We start from the raw sequence: 17,788 nt of genomic DNA, 5'->3' as shown, positions 1-17,788 counted from the left end.
TTGGTATTTGATATGTCATGTATTGTTAATGCTGTTTTTGATATTTGGTATGGAGCGATTTGTGTTACGTCCCGTGTGTGTGCCTCAGTTTCCCTAATCTTTTTCTCACGGCCTGAGCCTACAGATTATGCCTCATTTTAGCACTTTTATGTATATATATATACTTGGGTCGATTCTTCAAGATGTTTAATTTAGCTCATCTGGTCCATTTCTTGTAGTTGACTATAATTTCCTGTAGTAGGAGATCCTGAACTCCTGCCAGCACCGCTGGTTTTTAACTAAAGATAAAGCTTGTAGACGCTTAATAAGCACACAGAGACCGCCTAAGAGCACAGGGCAAACTCCTTTAAGCGGTGGCTCTGAAATTTCAAAGTTTTTGTTTTGCCCAAGCCCTACAGCAACATCTGTAACCCAGTGCACAGTACACGTGTATACGACCGAATGCAAAATGTTACTCTAGAGCACTTATTCGACCATCCGAGATGTCCCTGAAATTTCTTCCTCTATTTCATATAAAAGAAAAACTCCACTCCTTCCAGGTAGAAAAGCTAAATTGATTTTAATAACCACTAATGGGTCGTGAAAGGCAGATTGAAATAGGTCCTCTAGCAGTCTCCACGGCTGCTCCTTCTGTCACAGCCCTTCGGAAACGCGTCGCTGGCGGGTGGCGTGGCAGCGGCCCGCGGAGAAATCACTGAGCCACACCAGCGCCTGGTCCCGGGAGGACGGAGCACGTTTTCTGCAGGGCAGCAGGAGACTAAGCTACAGCCCCGACTCGGTGGATGATGCAGGGCTCGACCCATTTCCCTGTCCTCCAGCTTCCTCGAAGTCCGCCCCGCCCCCTAGCTCTTTTCTCTGCGCATTTCATTTCTCCCCCGCGAAGGGGGCCGAGCGCCGAATGATCGATGCTTCCTCCACGCCCCGAGAGCCGCCATCTTGGGGGGAGGAGAAACACTTGTCGGGGCGGCAGACGCTGAACGGGAATGTTGACTGGCTTTTGCTTCTCTTGCCAGCATTGTGGGACCGGGGCAGAAGAATCCACCAGGGCCACTCGTCCGGCTGCCTCTCCGGAATGAGGCCTCGGCTCCCGCGCCGGACGTCCCCCTTCCTCCTCCGAGGGTGAGTGGCCGCCGCCGGCGCGGCGCGCCCCCGCGCGCCATCCGCTGTCAGTTACCCCGCGCGCTCCCGCCGGCGCGCGCCGCTCTCCGCGCGCTCCCGCCCCTCCCCCGCCCGCCTGGCGCTCGGCGCAGACTCGCTTGTTTGTTTCTGCAGGAGCCCAAGGAGAGGCCAAAGCCGAGACGATGCCCGGGAAGCTGAAGGTGAAAATCGTGGCCGGGCGCCATTTGCCCGTGATGGACCGAGCTAGTGACCTGACTGATGCCTTCGTGGAGGTTGGTGCAAAGTCCTGCCCCTCAAAACACCAGGAGCGCCAAGCCCTGTGAAGGATCCTACCCACCTGGCCCCAGCCCCTCAGCCCATTCCCCTTGACCGCCCCCTGTATGTGGTGCTTGTCCGGTCGTCCCTCGAGGGCTGCCTGCCGACACTGCAGCCCATGCGATGGGTGCACGGCTCGCAGGCGTCCGTGGCACTGTCCGCCCGCGGGGAGGCTGTTACTGCTCTGCATGCTGGGGTGACCCTGGTGTCAGGACTCTTAACAGGCCGCCTGCCAGTCAGGAGATCCCAAGGCGTGGCCACGCGGCCACTGAAACACACACACATCCACACGCCCTTCTTTTGGGGAGGGGCGGCGCTTCACGCTAGAGTGATGGAGATGTTTAAGAATGTAGATCCAGTCCGTTATGGGCAGTTGGAAACCTACAAGGCGAGGAGATCCACGCTCTAGGATGATGTTTTCTGAATCATCAGTGCAAGTTCTAAAAGGCAACTGTAACACTTTCTGCTCTTGTATTGACTGGTGGGTCTGATGAGCTGTTTCAGTGTAATTTAGTCCCTTGCGGTAGAAAGCCAATTAAGTGCCATGGATTTAAATTGCAAAATTGCTTTTTAAATCTAATGATTAGTTTAAGACTCATGCAAATTAGCGCATGCCTAGGGCCCGGAAAGTAATAATGTGGTCTTAAAGAAGCCAGGTAAAAATTGTAGTAAAAATTGACATGAGTCAGAGCATTAGAACAATAATCATTTGGGCTGTTAATGCTTAAAGTTGATAGATACGTGATAAGATATAGCCAGATTTCATCTCAATATAGAATATTCTTTATGTTCCCTAAGGGTTCTCTGACCTAAAAACTGAAGTTTTCCCCCCAAACATTTCCATGGTAATTCTTAGTCACAAGTTCATTGTCAGTTGAGAAACAGTTACTGGGTGGGTTCCTGGACCAGATGTTAGGTAATGTGGACACAGAGATTACCAAAGCATAGTCTTTGCGTTCAGGTAGATCAGAGACTGACCACACAGGTTAGGTTAATAACTAATAGCCAGCGTGCCTTGGTTCTCATTATTGCCAGGTATGTACTAAGTACTTTGTAAATCTTAGTCTCCACAACAGTTTTGCTATTGTGATGTTATTATCCAGTATTACACTTGACGTAACTGAGGCCTAGGAACAGTAAATAATTTGCCTCAGGTTACTTAACCTTGTAAATTTCTATAGCCTTGTGGTCTGTTTTCTTAACCACTGTGCTAATACTGCCTTGCCAGACAAGAGGATGAATGGTGTTGTAGAATATGGAAGCTTAATTCTGTCTCTGAAGGTTTAGGGAGGCTTCCTAAAAAAGTGATATTTGAGCTGGGCCTCGAAGAACAGCCAGGGTTTTATCAGGCAGAGGGAACATCAAAGGCGCAGAAGGGAATACATGGTATATTTAGGAAACCATGTTAGTTTGGGATGTGTCTGGAGTCAAAGGGGATGTGTGGGTAGTGGAGGTTGTAGGGGATAAGGCTGGAAATGTAGGTTGGAACCAAACCTCGTTTTCTGTGCTAAAGAATTTCTCCTTCTATAAGCAGGAGTAAGACTGGGGAGCTTTTTAAGTAGAAATGAAATAAGTGGTGTTTGTATTAGGCTGTTTCTTTATAGGATTACTTGAATGGTGACATTATTGACGGGCTGGACAGGTGAGAGATCCGACAGAGAGATCACTTCAGAAGGTGGTAAAATTATGCAGGTGATATGTGCACATTGAGCAGTGGCGTTGGCAACGGTTGAGAGGAGAAAAATTTGAGGGACGTTTCTTAGGTAAAATTGTTAGACCTTGGTATCAGATGGTTTTTGCTGGTGAAGGAGGGGTCGGATTCAAGAGTAACTCATTAATTCCTTCTTTGAACAAATAGTTACTGAATGTCTGCTATTTGCCAGGCCCAGTGCTAGTCACTGGTCTAGCCATGCATATACAATGGTGAACAAAATAGACTTGGTTCTCACTTTTATGGAGTTTATATTTTGATGGGTGAGACAGACCTTAAAATGTAAAGAAATGATTAAATATATAATTACAAATTGTGGTGAGTGCCATGAAAGAAAACAGTAGAAAGAGAGTAACAGGGAATATTTACTTTAGGTTGAGTAATCAGGGGAGGCCTCTGACGAAGTGTCAGTGAAGGAAAGACCTGTTGGACAAGAAGGACCTGGCTGCTCAGGGAGTGTATTTGTGTGTGTAGGCCAGGGGTGGGGCAGACGAGAGGCTGGAAGAGGAGGAGTCTCAGCAGAGGGCAGATCCCGAGGAGATTGGCTCTGTTTTAGGAAGAGAAAGAAGACGTGTGTGGCTGGCAGGTAGTGAGTGAAGTGGTGTAAGATAAAGTGGGAGAGTTAGTCACGGAGCCAGTCGTGCAGGACCTCAGAGGCCTTGATTAGGAGTTTGGGTTTTATTCTGAATTGAGAGGGAAGCAGTTAAGATGAGCACCTCTGTTGCTCTCTGGAGAATGGACTGAAGAGGGGCAAGAGCTGAAGCAGGCAGCTGGTTATGAGATTCAAAAAAGAGGTGGTGAGGGCCAAGGTCATGGTTTTGGTAATGGAGAGAAGTGGATGATTCCAGATGCACTTTGCATATAGACTCGAGGGGATTCGTTGGTAGTTTGGGATAGGGGACCAGGGAAAGGGAGACTAAAAGATGACTCTTAGTTTTCTGGAGTCTTTGGGGTAATTTCTGAGACTCCATGGGAGTGACAGACATTGATTGAGTAGGTGGAGAATGAGTTTCCATTTGGGCATGTTAAGTTTAAGATGTCTTTAGGACCTTTAATTGGAGTTGGCAAGGAGGAAGTTTGGTTTGTGAGTATGGTGTTCAGAAATGGGGTGTGAGTTAAAAATGAACTCCTACAGGCCAGTGCTTCTCAACTTTGTGAGACCCAGTGTCCCCTTTGTATAGCAGATATTTTGAAGTCTACCCTCTACTATCTTGGCATGTTACTCATAGCTAATATAAACCATCTATACTCACAGTTTAAAAAAATCAAATACTCTAGGGGCTGGCCTGGTGGTGTAGCGGTTGAGTTCGCATTCTCCGCTTCAGTGGCCTGGGGTTTGCCAGTTCAGATCCTGGGAGCAGACCTATGCACCGTTTATCAAGCCATGCTGTGGCAGGCGTGCCACGTATAAAGTAGAGGAAGATGGGCACAGATGTTAGCTCAGGGCCAATCTTCCTCAGCAAAAAGAGGAGGATTGGTGGTGGATGTTAGCTCAGGGCTAATCTTCCTGAAAAAAAACAAAATCAAATACTCTAATTGTAATAAGGCAGAGAAAGGAAATTTTTTAAAGTTTTATTTATTTATTTTTTTGGTGAGTAATGTTGGCCCTGAGGTAACATCTGTGCCAGTCATCCTCTATTTTATGTGGGATGCCACCACAGTGTAGCTTGGCAAGTGGTGCTAGGACTGCACCCGGGATCTGAACCTGTGAACCCCAGGCTGCCAAAGCGGAGCACTTGAACTTAACCACCATGCCCCTGGGCTGGCCCTGCAAGTATTTTTTTAATATGTATTTCAGTATGGAAGCACTTGCTCATGACCGTAGTAGAAGATATGAAGTAATCAGATTGAATCCATGCATACGTATTCAGCCTTTGTGCATGTCAGGCACTGTACTGGATATAGTACAGTATGCTGGGCATATAGCAATGAATAAAACAAAGATTTCTGTAGTTATGGAACTTAGATTTTCATGCGAGGAGGGAGTTCATAAAGAAGAAAATTAAGTAAAAGATAAAGTATACTAGATGGTGAGAAGTGCTCTCTGGGGAGAAAATAAAGCAGGGGACTGGGGTAGGGAGTGCCTCACCTAGCTGTCAAATCACGTGAATACGACTAGTCTTACACAAAGGGAGCCAGTAGTTCTGGCATCTCAGGTGGGTCCTCATTGCCATCGGCTATCTGATTGTCCAATATAGTCAACTTACGGGAAAGAAACAGAGTTGCCCCTTACTTTACATAATGGTTGCATTTCTTGACAATTATGTATTTTAAAACCCCATCACAACACTTTTGTCTGTAAAACTGAGTTAAGTTCTAGGTAGGTTTTTTACCCATGTGACTGGTCGGACTTTTGAAAGTCATGACATGGGATAACTTTGCATTGCTGGGGCCTGTCTCTCGCATTGCAGGACACCTAGCATCTCTGGCCCTTCCTCACTAAATACTACTACGATTCCCCCAAAAAACGCCCCTAGAAATTTCTAAAGCTTGCTTAGGACCTGCTTCTTTCCTTTCTGCAAACCTCTGGCTTAGGGGGAGAGAGAGAAGAGGGATGGATCCTTGAAAAAACTTGACAGTAAGAGGTCTGTTAGAGGAAGAGGGGAAGGAAACTGAGATTGTCAGCTAAAAGGGGGCAGAAAAATCAGGAAAGTAATTTCTCTGAAGGCAAGAGAGGAAGTTTCTAGAAAGAGGAAACCCTCAACTATAAAATGACACTGAAAGGTCAAGTAAGAGGACAGAAGAATCTCTGTATTGGGCAACATGGAAGTTGTTACTGATCTTGAGGAGAGGAGTGATAAGGACAGAGGCCCATAGGAGTGAGTTAAAGAGCGTTAAAGTACTCGGGAGGCGAGGAACCGCAGGAATAGCTGTTTCAGGAAATAGGGCTCTGAAGGGCAGGGGAGAAATAGTGTGGTGTTTGGGGAATATGTAGCTTTTAGTGCTTTAAAAAAATATGTTAGAAGCTATTAGAACATATTTGTGTGCTAATAGGAATAATCCAGCAGAAAGGGAAAGATTGATGCAGGAAAAAGGGCATAATGGAGGATTACAATATAACAAGGGATAAATTGTGTGATGGAGACGGTGAGTACTGTGGAGGCTCACAGGAGAGGGACATGGTGAAGCCTGGGCTAGTCAGGAGAAATCTTTGTGCCAAGCTTGAAGGATGGTAACAGTTCCATAGGCAGAGAGGAAAAAGGGGCATTTTTCAGATGAATAGGACAAACTTGGTAAAAGCAAGAGAAAGGATAGAGCATTTGTAATTGAAGGGAGGGTTCTTGTTGAATAGAAGTGGGAAGCAAAATTTGACTAGGTAAGGGGGCGTTACAGATTACCAAGTGGTCTGAAAAGCAGGGGGAGAAGTCTGTACAGTAGGAGCTCTTAACCAACTTTCATTAACTGACTTGTTACAGTCCCTGGGGTTCTGCATTCCTTCCCTCAGCACAGTCCTGAATTCCTCATATCTTTAGATTATTTTCCAGTGTGCCTGAGTGGCTGCTTCTCCTGTCAGTTGGCCATTATACTTCACCAAGAGGCAGTTGTGTTTATTCCGAACTTGTTTATGCCAACTGTTTGTTACTGTAATTTGTTTAAACCTTATATAAGTTGGTGAAATAAGCATGAAACTGAAGTTGATAATACTATGTAAAGACTTTTGGATACACTCACTAAAAATGACTCTTCAATTAGATGAAGATTGTAAAAAATCTAGGATTCTATGTTCATAGTTTTTTACAAGTGATTTTGAGTTCTGCCACCACATTTTAAAGAAACCCAAAGTGGCAATCACAGATGATACATTATGGGCGTGTGGTTTACACAAAAAAGATGATGCAGCACTCTACAGAGTGCCCCTTTACTCAAAGAAGAGGCCTTAGTCTTTCATTAAAAGATAGAGGGATCAATATTTGTTTATATCTTTTATCTTAAAATATTTACTGTTTGTATCATTTTTAATGATTTCTCTGATTTAACCAAATGACTTGATTATCTGATCAAATACTGGTCCTGATTGCATTGGTTGAGGGAATTTCTACTGTATGTGATGTGAGGCGTTTAGGAAGCCATTGAAGATGACCAAGTGGTATTTGAAGATGCTTATTCTTGCAGGAATCTCCGGGATGAATGGGATGGGATTCCGTACAAGGGAAGTACTAATGGCAATATATCTCCATATTAATGTGCATGTTACAAACTCTTGCCGCTAACCTACATTTTCATTTTGTGTTTATCCGGGAGCCTTTGAGGGAACGGGGAGAGGAAAAGAAATTAATATTTAATGAGTATTTTCTATGTACCAGCCATTTTGCTGGGTCTCTACATGCATTAATCTCTTGTAAGGCTCACAGCAGCCCTGCTCTTCAGAGAGGAAGCAGCCTTAAATAACAGGTTAAATAACTTTCTCAAGGTAATTTAGCTAATGAGTGGGGAGCAAGAATGCTTTTACTTTACTAGGGAATCTCGTTAAAATCCCTGGTGTTTAACAAAGTTGTAAGGCATTCATTTAATTGCTGAGTAATAAAATCTCCTTTGAATTAAATCAGACTAAATGAACAGTGACTCTTGTTTAGAAGGAGAATCACCACAGTGTTGGCAAAATACACACTCCAGCCTTTTTCTTTTTCTAAAATCTTGTTTCTCTTTGTTTAATGCAGTGTGGAGACTATCAGGTGTTTACTCTATCTAGAATGGACAGTTGACCAAAAAAAGAAAAAAAGGCACAGTATGGCACTGCAATATAGTGGGACAAAACTGAAGAGGGCTCTGAAATCATAACTTGAAAAATGGTATGCTGTTTTTAGCAATTGAGCCAAAACCCTTAAGTACATTTGGCTTTTGAACGGTTTTAAGTTTTATAAATACTAACAATATTTTACTTCAAATTAGGCAATTTTTAGGTAAATTAAACAGTATTTCTTTGATACTTTGAATATTGAAATGTAGTGAAAATTAGGTTAGTAAATGAGCAGTAGCCTCTATTCTCAAATTTCTTTTCCCTCATTAAATTTTCTTATTTTCTTTTTTTTTAAGGAAGATTAGCCCTGAGCTAATTGCTGCCAATCCTCCTCTTTTTGCTGAGGAAGACTGGCCCTGAGCTAACATCCGTGCCCGTCTTCCTCTACTTTATATGTGGGATGCCTACCACAGCATGGTGTGCCAACTGGTGCTATGTCCACACCTGGGATCCGAACCGGTGAACCCGGGGCCGCCGAAGCGGAACCTGCGCACTTGACTGCTGCGCCATTGGGCTGGCCCCTAAATTTTGTTTCTTTAACATTTATGATTTAAAATAAAAAGAAATGGGGCTGACCCTGTGACCAAGTGGTTAAGTTCGCTTGCTCCGCTTCTGCAGCCCAGGGTTTCGCGGGTTTGGATCCTGGATGTGGACCTAGCACTGCTCATCAAGCCGTACTGAGGCGGCGTCCCGCATGGCAGAGCCAGAAGGACCTACAGCTAGAATATACAACTATGTCCTGGGGGGCTGTGGGGAGATGAAGAAGAAGAACAAGAAGAAGAAAAATAAAAGATTGGCAACAGATGTTAGCTCAGGGCCGATCTTTAAAGAAAATAAAAAAATTATACAAGTAATCCATGAATAGCTCCCATTACAAAAGATTTGAATACTTAGAAATATAACTTGAAAACCCCACTTCTTACTTTCTACACTGTATGGTATTGCTTAACCCTGTCAGTCTTCTTCAGAGACAATTGTCAGTTTCTTGGCGTGTGTTCATCTACTCTTTCTCCCCTCTTTTAAAAAAAAAATTTGCATATCATATTTTTAGAAACAGATGTAATCTTACATTATATATTCTGCTACTTGGTGTTTTCAGCTATTATGTCACTGAGATCTTCCCCTAACAGTACGTCTGACTGACTTCCTTCTTTAGTAGGAGCATGTCATTTATTCACTTTCCTGTTGAATGACTATTTTGGTTTTTGTATATTTTTGGGGAGGGGGCCTTATGTGAAAGTGCTTTTCTTAGGATAAATTCCCAGAAGTAGATTGAGAATTTTATAATTTGAATCAAAATAAAGTTTTTGCCATTTGAATTTTGTTTTAGTTTTTGATGTTTTTGAATTTTAAAATAATATATTTAAAAAATAGTTAATATATATGCATGGTTCAAAATTCAAAAGGTATAAAATGAATCAGGCTCTCATGGCCTTTCCTTTAACCAAGCTGTTCTGTTCTTTGTCATGGCCACTGTTAACAGTTCTTGTGGGGGCCAGCCCCATGCCCGAGTGGTCAAGTTTCCTTGCTCCGCATTGGCGGCCTGGGGTTTGCTGGTTCGGATCCTGAGAGCAGACCTATACACTGTTCATCAAACCACGTTGTGGCAGCATCCCACATAGAAGAACTAGAATGACCTCTAACTAGGATATACAATTATGTACTGGGGCTTTGGGGAGAAGAGGAAAGAAAGAAAAAAAAACAGAGGAAGATTTGCAACAGATGTTAGCTCAGGGCCAATTTTCGTGACCAAAAAAAAATTTCTTGTATATCCTTCTACAAATAATCTGTGCATATATAGGCATTTGTTATATACCTTATAACATTTTGTCCTTTTTTTTTTTTGCCACGAAGAATGGCATACACACTGTTCTGTAGTAGAAAGATGTATCTTGGATGCTGTTCCACCCCAGTGCATGGAGAACTGCTTCAGTCTTCTCTTTAGCACTGCATTGTGTGGCTTTATTTACTGTATTTAACCAGTTCCAAACTGATGGACATCTGGGTTGTTTCCAGTCTTTTGCTACCATAATGCTGCTTATATATGTCTTGACCATCTCTGTATGAACTTAAGAGATATAGGCATTTAAAATTTTAATATGTGTTGTCAAACTGCACTCTATAGAAATTGTTCTAATTTACACTCCTACCAACAGAGTATGAAAGTACTTCCCTAACATTGTGGTTTCAAACTTGTTGATCTTTGCCAACCTGATAAGTAAAAATGTTGGTTTAATTTGCATTTCTCTTGCCATGAATGAGGTCGATCATTTCTCACTATATTTAAAAGACATCTTTATTTCCATTTCTTTGAATTGTCTGTTCATGGCTTTTGCCCTTTATTTTGTTGGTTTGTTGATCTTTTTCTTATTGCTTTGTACGAACTTGTTAGAAATGGAGGAACTTAGCTCTTAAGCTTCCTGACCACTTCTCAAATCGAGTCTGAGGTTTCACAATCTCCATTCGCTGTTGGAAGCGAGTCCCAGGGATTAGCCTGCTCTCTGCCCTCTTTCTTTCTTTCTGATTTACGTAGTTTTGGGTCTTCATGATTTAGTGCTTGCCAAGACTGGCTATGAAATAAGATAGTCTGCCCATCCATCCCCTTTCATTGCCCCCGAAGGTAGAAACATAAAACCGCTAATGATCCTAGTTTCTTGCTGGTCACCGTGCACTGTAAGAGTAGAGTAAGAGTCAGCTGACCTTTTACCTTCTGATTTTGTTTTTGCTGGTCATCTGCTCTTAAGACTTTCTGCTTTCGTTTGAGGTTGTGTTTAGTAAAGGCCATACCAACTCCTTCCTCCGTGCTGACATAATGGTCTCTGTTTTTAATTTCCCTGTGGAGCTAGTGAAGCATAACAGTGGGTAATCTCTTGTTCCAGATGTATTCTATAAACTTACCTGGACCCATCCATAGTTTCTTCCCTTTGGTCTCAGAATAGTTGTCTTTTTCCTCCTCCGTGGCTAATCCTCCCATTGGTGGCTGACATTAAATTTTATTTTTATTCACATTTTGGATATTTATATTTGAATTGTTTCTTATTTGTTTTTAGGTAAAATTTGGTAATACCACCTTTAAAACAGACGTGTATCCGAAATCCCTCAACCCTCAGTGGAACTCTGAATGGTTTAAATTTGAGGTAAGTTTTTAAATGTCAGCATTTGTGAGTGTATTTCTTTGAGTGACCCTTTTCCCCAGGAATGATGAGTACCTTTTATTTCAAGTATAGGAGTTTTTCTACAACATAAAAATATTTCCTAGGAATATTGAGTTTTTAAGAAATTGTGTTGCAGTTAAGAAAGTATAATATATGAATATGGGAACCCAGATTAAAAAAAATAGAATTCCTCAAAAGTATTATATTATTACTATAGCAATTTTCTCTGGGCTTACTTATACCAAAAATCGCTTAAGAACAATGTACAGATTTAAAAAAATTTTTTTAATTGTGGTAAAAAATATATATCATAAATATTGCCATTTTAACCTTTTTTTTCTTTTCTAAAGATTTACTCTTAGCAAACAGCGGTTGCCAGTCTTCTTTCTTTTTTTGCCTCCCCAAAGCCCCAGAACATAGTTGTACATTCTAGTTGTAAGTCCGTCTAGTTCTTCTGTGTGAGCCACCACCATAGCATGGCTACTGACAGAAGAATGGTGTGGTTCTGCACCCTAGAACCAAATCTGGGCTGCTGAAGCAGAGCACACCAAACTTTAACCACTAGGCCATCAGGGCTGGCTCAACCATTTTTAAGTGTACAATTCAGTAGCATTAATTACATTTATAATGTTGTGCAATCACCACTATTTCCAATTTTTTTTTTGATATCACTGTACTAAATGGTTTTTTAAAATTTTTTAAAAATTATTTATTTATTTATTTATTTTTGAGGAAGATTAGCCCTGAGCTAACGTCTGCTGCCAATCCTCCTCTTTTTGCTGAGGAAGACTGGCCCTGAGATAACATCCATGCCCATCTTCCTCTACTTTATATGTGGGACCCCTACCACAGCATGGCTTGCCAAGCAGTGCCATGTCCGCACCCGGGATCTGAACCGGCGGACCCTGGGCCACCAGAGTGGAATGTGTGCACTTAACCACTGTGCCACTGGGCCGGCCCCTATTTCCAAAATTTTTTTATCACTCCAAACAGAAACTATTCATTCAGCAGTAAGTCCCCACTCTCTCCTCTCCCCAGCCCCTTGAAACCTTTAATCTACTTTGTATATCTTTGAATTTACCTATGTTAAGTATTTCATATAAGTGGAATTATAAGTATTTGTCCTTTTGTGTTTGGTTTCTTTCATTTAGCATAACATTTGCAAGGTTCATCCATGTTGTAGCATGTATCAGAATTTCATTCCTTTTTATGATTGAATAATATTCCTTTGTATATACCACATTTTGTTTATCGTATTTATCTATTGATGGACACTTGGGTTGTTTCTGCCTTTTGGCTATTGTGAATAATGCTGCAATGAACATTGCTATACAGGTATCGGTTTGAGTCCTGTTTTCACTTCTTTTGGGTGTGTACCTACAAGTGGAATGGCTGGGTGTTATGGCAAATTCTATGTTTAACTTTTTGAGAAACTGCCAAACTGTTTTCTGCAAGTGGCTTTACCATTGTGCATTCCCACTGGCATGTATGAGAGTTCCAATTTTTCCATATCCTAGTCAACACTTGTTATTTTATGTTTTTTTAAAATATGTAAGCCATCCTAGTAGGTCTGAAGTGATAGTCATGTATAATTTTAATTATGAATGAGGCGTTTTTGTTTTGAATGAGACAACTTATGACTTCTGTGGCTAAGGACCATTTGCATTTCTTTTACTTTGAACTATCTCCTCGTATTTTAACCTTCCAAAGAAGACATTTAGAGATGACATTATGGTGGTAGACTTACCACGACTTGGTGGCCAGCTTAATACGAAGAAAGTAGATGTGAGGTGGTATCTCATTGGTTTCAATTTGTGTTCCCCTAATTAATAATGTTGAGTATCTTTTTATGTGCTTATTGGCCATTTGTATATCTTCTTTAGAAAACTATCTGTTCAAGTCCTTTGCCCATTTTTAAGTTGGGTTGTTTATCTTTTTGTTGTTGAGTTGTACAAGTTCTTTTTATATATTCTGAATGTTAAACCCTTATCAGATATATGATTTACAAATATTTTCTCGAGTTCAGTAGGTTGTCTTTACTTTCTTGATAATTTCCTTTGATACACAAAACTTTTTAATTTTGTTGAAATCCAGTTTATCAATTTTTCTTTTACTTCTCATGCTTTTTGTGTCAATTCAGAGAATCCATTGCCAAATCTGAGGTCATGAAGATTTACGCCTGTGTTTTCTTCTAAGAGTTTTATGGTTTTAGCTCTTACCTTTAGGTCATAGATCCATTTTGGCCTAATTTTTGTAATGGTTTGAGGTAAGCATCCACCTTCATTCTTTTGCATGTGGAAATCCAGTTGTTTCAGTACTGTTTGTTGAAGAGACTTGTTTTTTCCCCACTGAATCGTCTTGGCACCCTTGTCAGTAGTCAGTTAGACATAGATGTATGGGTTAATTTCTGGACTCTCAATTCTATTCCATTGGTCTATATGTCTATCCTTATGCCATTACCATACTTCTTGATTACTGTAACTTTATAGTAAGTTTTGAAATCAGGAAGTGTGAATCCTACAACTTTGTTCTTTTGTGTTGATTTTTTTGTCATGGGGCATTTCGATTCCCTTTTTGTTTTCTTTTGTGTATATATAGACTTTTTTTTAGTTGTTTCCAAAAGGACATGTATTTTGAAAGACCCATAAATTATGCACATGTGTTAAATCTATTGTGCTGTTAGTGTAAAAATGTGAAATATATGAGTCACGCATGTAATTAAAGTAACTTGCTTAGCTCATTTCAGATGGAATTAGAATTATGAAGTACATCTTCATTACCCAAGCAAAACATTTAAATACTTATATAGCTTCATTTTCATGGCTTTTTCTTTTTTCCATAACCTAGAAATGGCTAAAAACGAATGCTCTTGGTCAATTACATTGTTATTGGAATGGTAGGAGGGGCAGGCTTTATGAATTAGTAATTTTCATGGTAATAGGACATTACTATTTAAGAAAATGGATATTTCATTTTATTGATGACACAATACTGATAAGTTTGAAAGCTACAAAGTACTCAAGTAGCTTAAATAACTTTAAAAAATAATATATTTGTACTTCTCTGAAATGAGATTTTTATAATATTAATGAACTTTATTAACTAAAGTTACCAGCCATTTCCCTTAAAATTTACTATTTTGGCTAGTACTTCTAATAGCACTATATATTGTGTGAAAAATGTTCTGAAATTTTATGTTTAGAGTTAACAGTAATTATATACTTCTTTTTTGACCCTGTTTATCAGCTGTCAGTTGCATTTAGTTATATATGTTGTAAACTCTCAAATAATATCTTAAACGAAATAGATGTTTAGTTTTCTTTCATGTAGAAGAAATGTTGAGCAAGGCAGTGTAAGGGTCTTTTGGTAGCTCCATGCAGTCATTTGGGACACAAGATCCTTCTGTCTTTCTCCTGTGTCATCCATAGCCTATGGTTTCCATACTCAAGGTCACTTTAGCCTCCAAGTTAACAGCTGGAGTTATAGTTCACGTCAGTGTTCCAGGCTGAAGAAGGAGCTGGAGTGAAGGGGGGTATAGGAGGAATGGTGGTGAATTAACATACACTTTTCAGCTAAGCAAGCCCTGTTTAAGTTTTTCCCCACCCTATCTAGCTACGTAATGACTTACACTTGTATCTCATTAGTTGCAAAGGAGGCTAGGAAATGTAGTCTTTTAGCTGGGCATCTTGCTGTGCAGCTAAAATTTTTAAACACTTGAAACATCTCTGAGACTCTTAATTTATAATATTTTATGATTGAAATTGGTTCAGTTTATTGGTTTGAAATTGGTTCATTTACTCTATTAGATGTCTATGTATATTTTTTGAGGAAGATTGGCCCTGAGCTTATGTCTGTTGGCAATCCTCCCCTTTTCCTTGAGGAAGACTGTCCCTGAGCTAACAACATCTGTGTCAGTCTTCCTCTCTTTTGTATGTGGGATGCTGCCACAGCATGGTTTGATGAGCGGTATATAGGTCCGTGCCTGGGATCCGAACCCATGAACCCCAGGCTGCTGAAGTGGAATGCGTGAACCTAACCACTATGCCACTGGGCTGGCTCCTCAAATATTCATAATTAAAATTAATTCCTAAACTTCTCTATTCAGATTTTTCATATAATTAGTTATCTACATGTATCATGAACTATTTCTAGTCACCCAATCGGTATGGAGCCCTATAATATCAGGGAAGGGATACCGTAGTGTCTCATGAGATAAGAATGGTAGTACTCATAGGTGGATGTGTAGTGGCTGAATAAATGTACACAAAAATATTATTAATGGAGTTAGAAATTGGAGGGACATCTTTGGAGGCATGGTTAATGGCTTAGTTTGTGACCCCCTTTTGTTAAGCATATAGTAGTGCAGTAGTGGTAGAATGCCGTTGATGACGGATGATTCAGAATGGATTGGAATTCAAAAGAATTGTTTTATTTTAACATTTCATTATGGAAATTTTAAAAAATGCACGCAAGTAGACAGATGAGTATGTTGAACCATCTCATGGATCTGTTACCTACTTTTTACCTTTACCTCCCAAAGTTGTTTACATTCTTCTGCGCTTGTTTCATCTGCTACCCTATCCCACATTTTTTGTGGGGAGAGGCAGGAATATTTTAAGGCAAAGTAAAGATACTATGTAATTTTATCTAGAAAATTTTAATTATATCTCTTTTATAGAGAAAGACCCCTTTTTTAAATCATCCATTATGTTATCACATCAATGATATCAACAATAATTCCGTTATGCACTTTAATTCTTAAAATAATCTTCAGGGGGCTGGCCCCATGGCCAAGTAGTTAAGTTTGCATGCTCTGCTTCGGCGGCCCAGGGTTTCACTAGTTCAGATCCTGGGTGTAGACATGGCACCTCTCATCAAGCCATGCTGAGGCGGCGTCCCACACAGCACAACCAGAAGGACCTACAACTAGAATATACAACTATGTACTGGGGGGCTCTGGGGAGAAGAAGAAGAAGAAGGGAAAAAAAAGAAGATTGGCAACGGATGTTAGCTCAGGTGCCAGTCTTTAAAAAAAAAAATTCTTCAGAGGCTGGTTGTTAGCCTAAAATCAACAAGAAATTAAACAGGGAATGGGGAAAGGCATAATGTTTCAAAATTCAGTTAAAAAAATTTAACCAAAGTGTAAGGATTACAGAGATACCACTTGACCAAAGCATATGTAAGGAAGATAGAGAGATTTTAGTTAACTACAAACTCAGTCTTAGTTAACAGTGTGGTATGTCTGCTGTAATGGCAAACATTCATAGACTGCATTTAAAAAGTATAATATTTTAGTTAGAAGAAAAAATAATCCTTTTGTATTCTGTCCTCGTCTTATTGCTGTCTATCATGTTGTGTTCCATCTAGCCGTTATATTTGATAAGGAGAACTGGCAAATTAGAGGATGGCATGGTATGCAGAGGATGGCCGCCAAAATAGTGAACGTGTCTTCCATGAGGGAGCAATCTTTTTTTTGCCTTGTTCTTTGTCTCAGTCAATTTGGGTTGCTGTAACAGAATACCAGAGACTGGTGGCTTAAATAATAGCAATTTATTTCTCACTGTTCCGGATGCTAGGAAGTCTGAGATCAGGGTACCATCATGGTTGGGTTCTGGTGAGGACCCTCTTTTTGGTTTGCAGACGGCTGTCTTCTTGCTGTGTCCTCACATGGTGAGAAGAGAGATTATCTCGCCCTGTCTCTTCTTAAAGGATACTAATCCCGTTCATGAGGTCTCCAGCTTCATGACCTAATTACCTCTTAAAGGCTCCGTCTCCAAATACCATCCTATTGCGGATTAGGGCTTCAATATATGAATTTTGGGGGGACACAGACATTCAGTCCATTGCAGTCTCTCTTTTGCACAGTGCTTGGCACATGGTAAGTACTTGATAATAAGTAAATAAAAGGAGAGAGGGTAGACATTTATTTCATGGACTTAAATTGTTTTCTCTTACAAATAGTATGTTAGTTTTGCTTACAGTTTTATTCTCTGACATTGTCCTTAGAAATTATGGTGTCATTGTGCTTATTAGCATCCTTATTCTCTGTATATGATATGTGGACTCTATTATGACATTCCTTAAGCATTTTTGCTGGATACCATTGGTAGGGTAGTAAAACACAGGATTATATGTAGAAAAAGGAATTAAAACCTAATACTTTTTGTGTGTTCATCATCTTAATTTTGTGCTTGGAGGTAAACTATAGCTTTTTTTTTTATAGCTTTAACTGTAGCAAAGAGTTATAACTTTTTCTATGTATATTAATCCCTCTACCTTTGTGCTTAGAGATAAATCTATAAGGTTTTCTTTTTTCCAGAAATAAGTAATCCTTTACATTTGGTGTGTGTATACATTTATGGTAGCGAAGATTTTTGAATGATAAGATTTAATGTTAAGGTATACTTTTAGGTGGATGATGAAGATTTACAGGACGAACCTCTACAGATCACAGTTCTTGACCATGATACCTACAGTGCGAATGATGCCATTGGTAAAGTCTACATTGATATCGACCCTTTACTCTACAGTGAAGCTGCAACAGTCATCTCGGGATGGTTTCCAATTTATGACACCATACATGGTAAGGAGTGTATTTTAAGAAGATAAATCACCACCTTTTAAATTTATCCTAAGACTTTTGTGTTATGCTTAGTGGTTTTGAAGTATGTATCTTTAAAAGATGTCGTCTTTTTAATAGACACGTAGTAGTAAAATATCATTGGTAGAATTGTTACACTTCTCAACATA

At 40.2% G+C, this 17,788-nt stretch overlaps 1 protein-coding gene across 23 annotated transcripts in view; it reads left to right on the top strand.

Annotated features, from left to right (window-relative positions):
• The first annotated feature begins 915 nt into the window (after positions 1-915).
• The window catches only part of C2CD5 (C2 calcium dependent domain containing 5), an 88,746-nt gene continuing 71,873 nt past the window's right edge, over positions 916-17,788 (top strand). For 15 of the 23 annotated variants that reach the window (XM_070493904.1, XM_070493903.1, XM_070493905.1 and 12 more), the window contains exons 1-4: positions 934-1,119; positions 1,273-1,391; positions 10,934-11,020; positions 17,450-17,621. In XM_070493904.1, coding sequence (XP_070350005.1) covers positions 1,302-1,391; positions 10,934-11,020; positions 17,450-17,621 — 349 coding nt within the window. In that variant the 5' untranslated portion in view covers positions 934-1,119; positions 1,273-1,301. Of the gene's footprint in view, positions 1,120-1,272; positions 1,392-10,933; positions 11,021-17,449; positions 17,622-17,788 lie in introns of all 23 variants that reach the window. The other 8 variants (XM_070493911.1, XM_070493909.1, XM_070493907.1 and 5 more) reach the window with 4 other exon arrangements.

The sequence above is a fragment of the Equus asinus genome, chromosome 22 (assembly GCF_041296235.1).
Source record: "Equus asinus isolate D_3611 breed Donkey chromosome 22, EquAss-T2T_v2, whole genome shotgun sequence".
NCBI lineage: Eukaryota > Metazoa > Chordata > Mammalia > Perissodactyla > Equidae > Equus > Equus asinus.
This window is presented reverse-complemented; position numbering and strand designations above follow the sequence as displayed.